The sequence below is a fragment of the Penaeus vannamei genome, chromosome 20, assembly GCF_042767895.1.
Source record: "Penaeus vannamei isolate JL-2024 chromosome 20, ASM4276789v1, whole genome shotgun sequence".
In the NCBI taxonomy this organism is placed as follows: Eukaryota; Metazoa; Arthropoda; class Malacostraca; order Decapoda; family Penaeidae; genus Penaeus; species Penaeus vannamei.
Genome location: NC_091568.1, coordinates 8,079,836 through 8,092,481, shown reverse-complemented (window position 1 = coordinate 8,092,481; position 12,646 = coordinate 8,079,836). Strand labels below are relative to the sequence as shown.

Genomic DNA, 12,646 nt, shown 5'->3' with positions numbered 1-12,646 from the left:
CAGGGATTAGGGCTGGAAGAAGGGTAGGGGAAGATTGGGGTAGGCAAGGATTAGGGCTGGAAGAAGGGTAGGGGAAGATTGGGGTATGCTTTTAGGGGTAGGGGAGGGTTGGGGTAGGCAGGGATTAGGGCTGGAAGAAGGGTAGGGGGTAGGCTTTTAGGAGTAGGGGAGGGTTGGGGTGGGCGAGGTTTGGGGCTGGACGAAGGATAGGGGAAGATTGGGGTAGGCTTTTGGGGGTAGGGGAGGGTGAGGGAGGGGGTCGCGGCGTGCCTGTGACTCGGCCTCTAATGACACTACGCAAGTCAGTGTATCTCCAACCCTCGTGCCGATAGGGTCACGCCGCTCCGAGCTCCGCGCGCCGCTCCCATGCGTTCGCTCTCTGGCCTTGTGTGATCAACTTGTTTTCCCCCGAGCTGAGCAAAATTCTTTTAGTAATTTCTCGTTGCGTGTTGTGGTTATCGGTATCTTTTTGTCGTTGTGCTTGTTGAGAAGTGTGAGTTTAGTTTGAGAAAGTTTTGAGGGAGATTCATGGTTTGCGAAAGTTGATGGGTCGGTGAAGCTGGAAGCCCAACACTGCGAGCGAGTGGCCGGATTTCCCGCTGGTGAAGGTGTGTCGCCATGTAGAGGCCGGAATCATGTGGACATTATGATGAATGTCGCGTAAACTGCCCAACCTCTGGATTCGCGAGAACAGTTTGTTTGACGGCGCCGAAGGAGGCGGCGAAGGAGCAGCCGAAGGAGCCATGAGGCGCGCCGGCGAGTCCCCGGTCCGGGTCCTGGAGACCAACATCGACTTCCCGCTGTCCGTGAACGGCGACGTGAACAAGGGCCCGAACGGCAACAAGCGCGGCTCGCTGCACGACCACCACCACCACCACCTGCACCACGACCACCACGACGCCGAGGCGGCGGCCGCCACCGACACCATGCTGTCGCACCACAAGTACCCGCTGCCCAACGACGACGACGACGAGGAGCCGCGCCCGCCCGCAGGCAAGCTCGGCAAGGTGGCCAGCAAGCACGGCCTCACCAAGAAGGGCCTCACGCTGCTCCTCATCACGCTGGGCGTGTGCCTGCTCCTCCTACTGGCGCTGCTGGTGATGGCAGCGATGTGGCCGAGGGAGCAGGAGGAGCCCAAGATGGAGATCTGCCTCACGCCGGACTGCCTCCGCGCGTCTGCTCAGGTAAGGCCCCGGCGAGGCCGTCGGGCAGGCCCTTCGGCGGATTCGGATTTCAGGCAACGGAGGCGTCCGGTTTCAGTCGCTGGAACCGTACGGGAAGCTGGGATGCGGGTGGCGGGGCCGGTCTGCCCTGAGTGAAAGGAGCTTAACACGCGCCTTGGAGATACGGGCGTCTTCGTAAATGAAATGCCATAAGAAATCACGGCGCACACACACTCACATACTCTCAGACATACACTCATGTATATATATATATATATATATATATATATATATATATATATATATATATATATATATATATATATATATATACATGTATGTATGGACCTATTAGCTTTAACTTCCATTACAGTTATTTTTGTTATATTCTTCATAATTTATCTATTATATTTATAATTATCATTATTATTGTTATGATTATTTTTAGTATTATCATTCTTATCGCCATTACTACCATCATCTTTATCATCATCACCATCACGATCATCATCATCATCATCATCATCATCATCATCATCATCATCATCATCATCATCATCATCATCATCATCATCATCATTATCATCATCATCATCATCATCATCACCACCACCACCAGCATCATCCTCATTATCCTCATCATCACCTTTCTCACCACAAATCATTCTCACTTCTGCCATATGATAACGATAGCAATATGATTACAATCACAATTATTTTAACTCTCACCACCATTTCGTTATTTCCCTCATCTCCCTCCCTCACCACACTCATCAGCTTCTTCATCACCAACGCTGATAAGATCACCATCATCACTATCGTTCCATCATCACCACTCGTTATTATCACCATCACTCCAATAGAACCTATGACCTTGATAATAATGATATTGATGATAATCTTGATGATGATATGTTATTAGTAGCAATCATGATGATGATAATGATGTTAATGATGATAATAATGGTAATAATGATAGTAATAATGATAACAATGGTAATGATAACAGTTATTACCTTTGTTAGTGATAATGATAACACTAACAACAAAAACAACAACAAAAATGATAATAATGATGATAATATTAATTTTTATAATCACGATATTAATAATAATGATGATAATAATGATAATGATAATAGTAATGATAATGATGATAGTAACATCAACAATAATAATTATGATAATAATGAGGATAATAATGAAAATGATAATAATGTCAGTAGTAGCAGAATTATTAACAACAATAACAATAAAAACAATGATGGTAATAATAATGATAATAGCAATAATGATATTGATGATGATAGTAATAGTAATAGTAGTAACAACAACAACTGCAACAATAATAGTAATATTAACGAATTTAATGATCAAAAGTCGCTATACAAGCAATGTTCTTGGCTGTAAACATATACCATGGACTGTTTTCTTTTGTTCTCTCTGTTATCAGTTTATCGATTTGAAGTTCATGATCTATTGTTTCCTTGCAACATAACCCGCGTGATAACTGGTATGCACATAGTGGCAATTGTAAGGGAAATAAAATGCATCTATATTTTCCTTATTATTATGATTAATTTTTGTCTTTTTTTTACATGATGGTCCCACTTTGTTTTTGTTTACTTGTGGTTGTTGTTTTTTTCTTTTCTTATTATTATTTCTTCTTCTTAATACTACTACTAATAATAATGATAATAATAATAATAATAATTAATTATTATTATAATTTTAAGGAATTATCTTTATCATCATTATCATTATCACTATTATTATTATCATTACTATTATCAATGTTGTCATTATTGTTTTATCTTTATCATTGCTATTTAGATTACAATTATTATTCTTGTATTATCATTATAATTATCATGGGTATTATTACTTTTATTGTTATAATCATTATTAAAGTTACTATTTTTTAAATTATTATTATTATTATTATTATTATTATTATTATTATTATTATTATTATTATTATTATTATTATTATTATTGTTGTTGTTGTTGTTGTTATCATTATTATTACCAGTATTATTATTATCATTATTGTTATTATCATTATCATTATTATTATAATTATTATTATTATTATTATTACTATTATTATTATTATTATTATAATTATTATCATTATTATTATTATTGTTATTATTATTATTATTATTATTATTATTATTATTATTATTATTATTATTATTATTATTATTATTATTATTATTATTATTATCATAATCACTATTATCATTATCATTATTGTTATTGTTATCATTTTCATGATCATCACAGTAATAATAATCATTATTATTATCATCATTATTGTTGTTTATATTATTGTTATTATCATTATTATTATCATTACTCTTATTATTATTATTACTATTATTGTGATGATTATTATTGTTATTATTATTGTTATTGTTATTACTATTATCATTATCTATTATGTTTGTTATTATCATTGCAGTTATTGTCATTGTTATTATTATTGTTGTTATTATTATTACTATTGTTATTTCGTTTTTATTATTTTTACCATCATTGTTTTTGTTATTGTATTTATTATTACTACCATCACTATTATCATTGCTGTTGTTATTATTGATATTATTACTATCATTATTATTATCATCACATCCTCATCATTACATCATCATCATCATCATCCTCATCATCATGATCATCATCATCATTATCATCATCATCATCATCATCATCATCATCATCATCATCATCATCATCATCATCATCATCATCATCATCATCATCACATCATCATCATCATTACTACTACTACTACTACTACTACTACTGTTATTATTATTGCCATGATCATTATTATTATTATCACCATCAGTATTATTATTATTATTATTATTATTATTATTATTATTATTATTATTATTATTATTATTATTATTATTATTATTATTATTATTATTATCACCATCAGTATTATTATTATTATTATCATCATCAGTATTATTATTATTATTATTTTCATCATCAGTATTATCATTATTATTATCACCATCATTATTATTATTATTATCATCATCATCAGTATTATTATCAATATTATTATCATCATCAGTATTATTATTATTATTATCACCATCAGTATTATTATTATTATCACCATCAGTATTATTATTATTATTACTATTATTGTCATAATCATTACTATTATTATCTTCATCATCCGTATTATTATTTTTATTATTATTGTTATTGTTATTATTATTATTATTTTTATTATTATTATTATTATTATTATTATTATTATTAATATTATTATTATTATTATTATTATTATTATTATTATTATTATTATTATTATTATTATTATCATTAGTGCCATTACTATAATTATCAGTATCAGCATTATCATCAGTATTATTATTACGATTTTGATTGTTATTTTTATATCATATTTATCATCATTGTTCTTGTTATTATTATTATCGTCATATTCATTTTTGTTATTATTATCGTTGTTATTATTATTTTCATTATTAACATGAATTTTATTACTATTATTTTTATGAACATTATTACTATTATCTTTTAATTAGCTATATTTTTTTTACCTTTATCATTATTAGCTGTTGTTAATGTTATTATCAGCAATCAAATTATTGTTATTACTATTAACATACTTATTATTAGTATTAGTAGCACTGTTATCAATATTATTATCCCTATTACTACTACTACTAACAATACAACAACTACTACTACTACTACTACTGTTTCTACTACTGCTACCACCATCACTACCACTTTTAACACTACTGTCATTATAATCATTATCACTGTTATTACACACCCACACAAAAACAGAAAAAAACTCATGAAAATACCCTATACATAAGTATATACAAGTGTAAATTTGAGATGACCCCCCCCCCAAAAAAAAAAAAAAAAAAAAAAAAATCAACAGAGGTCACTGCCTATGCGTTTTTCGATTTTAATTTAGCTTTTCGAAATCGATTGACTTAAGTTCTCCCATTTCCAAACAAGCAATACCTCTCATGCCCCCAACCCTCAAGAATGTTCCTTGTGATCTAAGTGCTTTGATAAACAGACTGAAGGAGAGAGAAAAAAAATGTTCACCATAAACTCGTTTTTTTGTAAGCACGAGAACGGAGCATACCATCTTTGATATGATAATGAGAGAGATTTTTTTTGTTTGTTTATAAGTGTGTATGTAATTGTTTAACGTGTTGTGTAAATAGACGCTGGGGTTTGTAGAAGGTACTAGGAGAAGAATCTATCTTTATATTTATATTTATTTATTGATTGTTCGGGTCTTCTAAACACCAGCCGTGGTTAGGAGTAAACAAAACCGGCTTGGCATGGTAAGCACGAACGGTAAGGTATTTGTTGTCCTTGTTTAGAGTTGTTGTTTTTTGTGTGTGTTTGTTGCGAATGTGGTTGCAGTTGATCGCTTCTCGTGGGGGTTGCACGGGGATGTCAGTCAAGGTGATGTCTCTCACGCTATGTTTGAAGTTGGTCAGCTGATGAGGAGGTTTGGCTGGAACCACGAAATTAGTCAAGTCACAGCATCGCATACAAACACGCTCATGCACACACGCGCGCACACACACATACACATACACACACACACACACACACACACACACACACACACACACACACACACACACACACACACACACACAAACACACACACACAAACACACGCACACACACACACACACACACAAACACACACACACAAACACACACACAAACACACACACACAAACACACAAACACACACACACAAACACACACACACACACACTCACACACACACACACACACACACACACACACTCACACACACACACACACACACACACACACACACACACACACACAACCACACACACACACACACACACACACATACACACAAACACACACACACGTACAGGTACAGATACAGGTTAAGGCACACACACACACACCATCAAACACACACACACACACACACACACACACACTCGACCAAATAAAAATCAAAACACACATAAAGAGCTTATTCAGAACATTCTTAAATTGAACTTCAATACATGTATTTACACTGTTCTTGATAAATATTTACGGAAAAAAAATATTAAGTTATCCAGAACAGTAAAGTGAACTCAAGAACCAGGATATGTATTCACTTTTTATTTTTACTCTATTTTTTTTATTTATTTATTATTATTATTTTTTTTTTTTTTACCCTCGCCAAATGCATTTTTGGGCCACGTCTTGAAGTTGACTATTAATTTTTTTCATCATTTTTTCTCTTGGTTATTCTTAGAACAAGGGTAGAAAAAGATAAATAAAAAGAAGAGAGAGAGAGAGAACAAACTGCGCAGGATAAAGTGTACGTTAAAGATTATCGTTACTTAGTGCGTGTGTGTGTGTGTATATGTATGTATGCATATATAAATATATATATGTGTGTGTGTGTGTATGCATATATATATATATATATATATATATATATATATATATATATATATATATATATATATATATATATATGTGTGTGTGTGGATATATATATATGTATATATATATATATATATATATATATATATATATATATATATATATATATATATATATATATATATATATATATATATATATATATGTATATATATATATATATATGTATATTTTTTATATATACGTAGATATAGCTAGATAGAGATAGAAATAAAGTTACATACATGCATGTATATATATGTGTACATAGATAGACAGATAGATAGATAGATAATAAAGATAGATAGACGGATAGATAGATAGATAGATAGACGGACAGATAGATGAAGATAGATATAGATATTTAGATTTCTATATCACTGACCAAATGAACTTAACTTTCCAGCTGACCACTCGCGTTGCTACAATCATTGCCAAAGGTCAGCGGCGGACATATCGGGTTTGCAATTAACACGAGCAATTAGCAAGCGAACACCGAACCATGTCGTTGGAAATCTGTGTTGCGTTTTATATAAATCGATTTAATTAATGGCAGCCCACGTGCGCTAATAAAATCTGAAGTTTGATATTTTTTCCTTTGTTTTTGTGAAGGTCGAGTCTACTACAAAAGATAATGGAATCTAAGATAGTTTGTGTAGTTGCTTTATCTGTATTTGTTCAAGTGATTAGAGTTGTTCAAGTAATTAGAGTTACTAAGTAGTTGTTAAAGATAAAGAATGAACAAGTTTGGAAGGTATGCGAGAAATCCTTAAAAAAAAGAGAGAGAAAAAAAATTAGATGTAAACAATAGCATATATTTATTTACCTGCATATTCATTCTAAACCGTATACAGTATACATTTACCTCTAAACAGTCTCCAGGTGTAAATAAATCAGGCTATATATAAAGAGAAGCAACCCCTTGTGTTTACAATATACAAAAGTCAGCCCTAAACTAAAGGGCGAGGAATAATGAAGTAAATAATAACAAAACAGTTGAATAATAACAAGTAATAACAAGGTTTAAATAACACCTACAGTCATAATGATAATAAAGAATGGTAGATAACAAATGAGAAGGATGATAGAGACGGATTAGATTAGGAAAAAAAAGTAAATACCAACGAAATTTACACAAACAAGAACATAAGAATGTACGGTGACCGAATTCAGAATCTAGGGCAAAATTTGATGTTTTTTCATGGTTTAATTATCACGAGGTCATGAATTCGCTTAAAGTTAGGGAGGGAAAAGAGATAAAGAGAGAGAGAGAGTGAGTGAGTGAGTGAGTGACTGAGTGAGTGAGTGACTGAGTGACTGAGTGACTGAGTGAGTGAGTGAGTGAGTGAGAGAGAGACAGAGGGAGAGTATTTCATTATAGGCAAATATGGAGAAATTAAATGAAGATATGGAATGCCTTAGAGATAGTGAGCGTTTTCTATATATGCTGAGTATATAGGAGTGAAGTCTTATCACAACGTGAAACATAAAGGTAATGAGAGAGAGAGAGAGAGAGAGAGAGAGAGAGAGAGAGAGAGAGAGAGAGAGAGAGAGAGAGAGAGAGAGAGAGAATGGTAGATTATTTTTAAAAAGAGACCAAAGAAGAACGCTGAAGCCCCCCTAAAAATACATATCTCCCCCCTTCCCTAACACCCCCGTTACCCCCCCCCCCCTCCTGAAAAAAACACGAAGCGAAAGAAGAAGAAAAAAAACGAATTCGTGAGCCCCGAAGTCCTTTCCAAGCTTTCGAACGCGCTGGGGTGTGTGATCCATCCCCCAGTGAAGCCGACACGTCTCAACCTGCGCGAGGAAAGTTATCGGCGAAGGGTAAAGCTTAATCGTTGTCGCCAGTACGTGACTCGCCCCTGGTCGCAGAGGATGAGGCCGGCCATCGCTCCGTTTTAAATATGCATAATGTACAAGTGCAGATGCGTGTAATATACCCTGAGGTGCGTCTCAGGGCTAGGGTAAAGAGGTAAAAGTCGGGGTGGGGTGGGGTTAGGGCGGGGGATGGGGGGGGTGGGGGTAAGCTGCGATTTCTGGGTTTGGTTTAATAATTTGTTCTGATTTCGTCTGATTTCGTTGATGGTTGATTGGGTCACCCCCTTTTGTTTTATGTTTTCTCTAAGGTTTTCTGTTTTGTTTTGCTTTTCTTGTTCCACTTTGCCTATTTCGCTTTCTTCTTTCCTACTCTTCAATCTATTCTGCCTCTCTTGCTTATTTCTTATTCTTCTTTCCCAACCTTTCCTCCCTCTCTCCCTTTCCTCAACTCTCCTCGCTTTCCCTTCCTCTCTCCCTTCTTCCAACCTTCCTTCCCTTCCCTTCCTCCAACCCTCTTTCCTTCCTCATCTTCCCTTCCTCCCTTCCTCACTACCTACTTCTCCTCCCTTCCCTCTCTCACCCTTCCTTTCTTCCCTCCCTCCCTTTCCTCAACTCTCCTCCCTTTCCCTTCCTCTCTCCCTCCCTTCTAACCTTCCTTCCCTCCCCTTCCTCCAACCCTCTTTCCCTCCTCATCTTCCCTTCCTCCCTTCCTCACTACCCACTTCTCTTCCCTTCCTCCCCCCCCCCCTTCCTTTTTACCCTCCCTCCCTTTCCCTTCCTCTCCCCCTCCCTCCCCTCAATCCTCCTTCCCCTCTCTTCCTCCAACCTTCCTTCCCTCCCCTTCCTCCAACCCTCTTTCCCTCCTCATCTTCCCTTCCTCCCTTCCTCACTACCCACTTCCCTTCCCTTCCCTCTCTCACCCTTCCTTTCTTCCCTCCCTCTCTTTCCTCAACTCTCCTCCCTTTTCCTTCCTCTCTCCCTCCCTTCTAACCTTCCTTCCCCTCTCTTCCTCCAACCTTCCTTCCCTCCTCACCTTCCCTTCCTCCATTCCTCACGACCCACTTCTCTTCCCTTCCTTCTCTCACCCTTCCTTTCTTCCCTCCCTCTCTTTCCTCAACTCTCCTCCCTTTCCCTTCCTCTCTCCCTCCCTTCTAACCTTCCTTCCCTCCATTTCCTCCAACCCTCTTTCCCTCCTCACCTTCCCTTCCTCCCTTCCTCACTACCCACTTCCCTTCCCTTCCCTCTCTCACCCTTCCTTTCTTCCCTCCCTCTCTTTCCTCAACTCTCCTCCCTTTCCCTTCCTCTCTCCCTCCCTTCTAACCTTCCTTCCCTCCCCTTCCTCCAACCTTCTTTCCCTCCTCACCTTCCCTTCCTCCCTTCCTCACTACCCACTTCCCTTCCCTTCCCTCTCTCACCCTTCCTTTCTTCCCTCCCTCCCTTTCCCTTCCTCTCTCCCTCCCTTCTTCCAATCCTCCCCCCCTTCCCTCCCTCCCTTTCCCTTCCTCTCTCCCTCCCTTCTTCCAATCCTCCTTCCCCTCTCTTCCTCCAACCTTCCTTCCCTCCCCTTCCTCCAACCCTCTTTCCCTCCTCACCTTCCCTTCCTCCCTTCCTCACTACCCACTTCTCCTCCCTTCCCTCTCTCACCCTTCCTTTCTTCCCTCCCTCCCTTTCCTCAACTCTCCTCCCTTTCCCTTCCTCTCTCCCTCCCTTCTTCCAACCTTCCTTCCTTCCCATTCCTCCAACCCTCTTTCCCTCCTCATCTTCCCTTCCTCCCTTCCTCACTACCCACTTCCCTTCCCTTCCCTCTCTCACCCCCTTCCCTCTCTCACCCTTCCTTTCTTCCCTCCCTCCCTTTCCCTTCCTCTCTCCCTCCCTCCTTCCCCTCTCTTCCTCCAACCTCCCTTCCCTCCCCTTCCTACAACCCTCTTTCCCTCCTCACCTTCCCTTCCTCCCTTCCACCCTCCTCCCCCCCCCCCCCTCCCTCTCTCACCCCCACGACGGTACACAAGAAACTATCCAAAGAGTTGTTACCTGAGAGCCCGTTAGCTGTCACAATACCAAGTGTTACAAGGGTCGAGGTGCAACATGAAAAGATTCTTTATTCAACATTGTTATTCAATAGCATCCTGACCTTCGAGGAGCAAATCCATACTGTCGGATATTGATTTTTTTCCATGTATAGCTTCCGGTATTGATTGATTTTTTTTTTTTTTTTTTTTTTTTTTAATTCTGCGTTTAGAATACTAGGAAAGGAGGAGAAGGAGGAGGGGGAAGAAGAAGAAGAAGAAAAGAATCTGGGATTTTGGTAAATGTTTTAAGTATGTATCATTCGGATATTGATCTTGTTAGCCGGGTAGTGATAATAAATTGATTAACGAATAGGTGGGTAAATATGGAAATTAGTTATGAATGAAATAGATATTAGAAAGCGAAACCAATCTTGAAATCAATAACAGTAATATATAAACAGTAATACGTGGTCTAAAATCTAATTGAAACTTAATTACGCGTCATAAAATTCTCATTAGGGGTGTCATTGTTTACAAATAACCTCTTGCAATTTGCAACCATGATGAGGATCCCACCATCATTCCGAAACGTCGTTGGATATTATGTTAATATTAAACTCTATTCGTTTTCAACCGCGGTCTTTAGTGAGATTCGTTTGTTTTACTTCGATTCGTATTATATTCATTAGGGGATGTAGTTTGAATCGATGTGGTGACGGTAGCCTTGATAGGAGTAAGACGTTACTAAAGATTCATGGACTAGGGAGCTAAGACTTACCTAAGACGGGTCTGGAGACTTGCTACTCCTTCTGAAGCACTCAAAACGTCCTCTCTTTAAATACTTTTATAGAAACTAATGTAAACTATATGAAAATGTGCTTATTGTTGGCTCAAGATAAGCAAATAAAAGTATACCTATACAGCTGCTTCAGTGTTAGATAGAGTCGTCACATTCCCCTCAGTTCGAATCCAGAGAAAGAAGTTAGAACTCATTCTAACCCCATCAACCTCAATCCTTTCATGTATTGAGGTCAGCTGAGTGATTGGGCCTAACGTCATCCCACACAGAAATAAAAAATAGGTTTTTGATTGTGAATGCAACGCTGGATAGGTGGTGTGATGGTTGCATAAAACCGGCTAATGAAATATATAGGCAATAGAGAGCTTAGCGTGTCTTAAAACCATCGCTCTAAGGCGGAGTCACGTACGGAATCCAAGACTTAGGACTTGAGAGTAAGGATGACTTGAAGATGTTAAACCTTCAGTTTGCTCGCTAAAATGAATTGAATGGTCAGCCTTAAATGTTGCAGAAGGTTGCGATATTAACGGGTTTGGAATGAAAGATGAGCTGGATGAAATGAACCGTAATGAGAGAAGGAGAGAGCGAAGAGATAGGAGAAGACAGAGAGAGAGAGGGAGAAAGATAGAAATAGAGAGGGAGAGAGACGGAGAGAGAGAGAGAGAAGAGCAGAATAGGGAGAAATGGAGAAAGAGGAAAAATTAATATTAAAGAGAAGATACAACTAATAAGTAGAAGGAAAAAGAAAGAAAGGGAAATTGGGAGAATCATTAATTCCAAGCTTTAAAGTTCACAGTCATTACAACATGCGCCCCTTTTGTCTATAAAAACTGGTCGCAATGTTTTCTTCTACTTTGAGAATTTATCCAAGTTTTTATCCGCTCACTGTTTCTCACAAGCTGACCTTGCTAGAATATCAGTATGATTGTGACACTGGATTGTAGCCCCAGAAGAGGTGTAAGTGGCTTCGTCCCTTTTCAAAATTATACTTTTTCATATTTCCAGAGAGCGTTCGGATCCTGGTGAACGCTCTGTGATTCTCCGAAAAGGACTCTTGAACCTTTATTTGATAAGAAAGACCGGGGATAGAAGTTCTCGTGCCAACTCTGCATGCTTGCGTCGTGTGAGCCCAGTCATGAATCCTCCTGCAATCCTGGCGCTGCAAACTACAATCTTTTTTGCACAACGTAAGCGCAAAACCCTGCTCTGCCCTAAGTTGCAAGGATCCACGAGGGCAATATCCACTTACATTGTTCCGAGTTTCGAGATGTTCATCAATACTTACGAGGGGGTACTGCTTAAGAATGGCCGAAGGAGTATTTGCATAAAATACTCTCGGTGTTTTATGTGCGTTTATGGTGGAA

The 12,646-nt window shown here is 37.7% G+C and overlaps 1 protein-coding gene across 2 annotated transcripts in view; it reads left to right on the top strand.

The window, feature by feature from the left end:
* Window positions 1-304: 304 nt before the first annotated feature.
* Window positions 305-12,646, top strand: part of LOC113828943 (endothelin-converting enzyme 2) — a 455,139-nt gene continuing 442,797 nt past the window's right edge. For both annotated transcript variants that reach the window (XM_070134970.1, XM_070134969.1), the window contains exon 1: window positions 305-1,184. In XM_070134970.1, the coding sequence (XP_069991071.1) occupies window positions 654-1,184 (531 nt within the window). In that variant the 5' untranslated portion in view covers window positions 305-653. The remainder of the gene's footprint in view (window positions 1,185-12,646) is intronic.